The sequence below is a fragment of the Colobus angolensis genome, unplaced genomic scaffold, assembly GCF_000951035.1.
Source record: "Colobus angolensis palliatus isolate OR3802 unplaced genomic scaffold, Cang.pa_1.0 Scaffold329, whole genome shotgun sequence".
Lineage (NCBI taxonomy): Eukaryota > Metazoa > Chordata > Mammalia > Primates > Cercopithecidae > Colobus > Colobus angolensis.
In genome coordinates, this window is record NW_012116588.1 from 750929 (window position 1) to 752226 (window position 1298).

General features: G+C 34.7%; 1 protein-coding gene across 1 annotated transcript in view; it reads right to left on the reverse strand.

Annotated features, from left to right (window-relative positions):
- Positions 1-1298, reverse strand: part of LOC105518772 (cell division cycle protein 27 homolog) — a 27873-nt gene that overhangs the window by 22192 nt on the left and 4383 nt on the right. Inside the window, 1 exon segment of the mRNA XM_011951893.1 lies at positions 922-1036. Coding sequence (XP_011807283.1) covers positions 922-1036 — 115 coding nt within the window.

A 1298-nucleotide genomic window follows, 5' to 3' on the forward strand; every position in this document is an offset into this window, starting at 1 on the left:
AGCCTCTATTTCCATATACCTATATAAGGGAACATTATAAAACAAGAGCCTCAGCTGGGCAGTGACTCATGTTTATAATCCTAGCACTCTGAAAGGTCAAGGCAGAAGGATTGCTTGAGCCCGGGAGTTTGAGCCCAGCCCTGGCAACACAGTTAGAGTCTCTCTCCAAAAATAAAAGTTAAAAAAATTAGCTGGGTGTGGTGGTGCACACCTATAGTCCTAGGTACTTGGGAGGCTAAGGTCGAAGGATCTTAGCCTCCACCTGAGCCTGGGAGGTTGAGTTTACAGTGAGTCATGGTCGCACCACTGCACTCCAGAATGGGCAGCAGAGGGAGACCCTGTCTCATTAAAAGAAAAAAAAAAAAAAAAAAAGGCCTCATGATGCTTGCTGCAATATTTACTATAAGTATACTACCAAATATTTTTCATTTTCATTTTAAAACTATATATCCATGATCTACCACAAATATCTTACTATTAGAAATATCTGGCTTTACTTGAGCGATTTTTTTTCATATAATTATTAGTGTTATTAAAAAAACATATATACACAGTGGTGGGGACAAGTAAAAACTATGGCAGACATAATTTCTGTTGTTTATATTCAAGTAATATAAACAATCTTAATTTTGTTTTTTTAAAAAGGAAATTAAAAAGTAAAAATATGAATATGTTTATTTAACTATATGCTGAAATAAACTAAAATTGTGAGATACAGTCTTACTTGGCCAAAAGAGTAAGAAGTCTGCCTTCTACTATAACCAAGAGGCTACAACAATGATATTCTTTTATATTTAGATCAACAAATCTAAGGCAAAAGCAATTATATAAAGTTACATTTTCCCTGAAATTACCTTTAAAAGATTAAAATAAACAAGTTGCTTTAATCAATACCCAAACTGCATTTTACATGGAAAATACCTTTTTTGAAGGGGCTCCGGTGGATGGCACGTCAATTACAGAAGGTGTGTTAGTGTAGTTTTGTAAATAGGATCCATCTCCAGGACTTGGGGTTTCTAATGGCAAAATCCCAAAACTGAGAAGAGGTTGAAATCAAGGTGTCAAAAAGTCATCAAGGCATATATAAAGCAGCAGTATACTTAAATTAGAAGGTCTAAAAGGAAGAGAATGGCAAATCAGTCTTAGGAACAGTGAGGATCTGAGGGGCAGATTAAAAATAAGCTGTGAATATAGACTATTCCACCCACCATAACTAAAACTAAAAAAAGCTATCAAACAAGGAACTAAAGTGAGCAACAATTACTGATCTCAGGAGATTTATTAGAAATAAAGAAGAG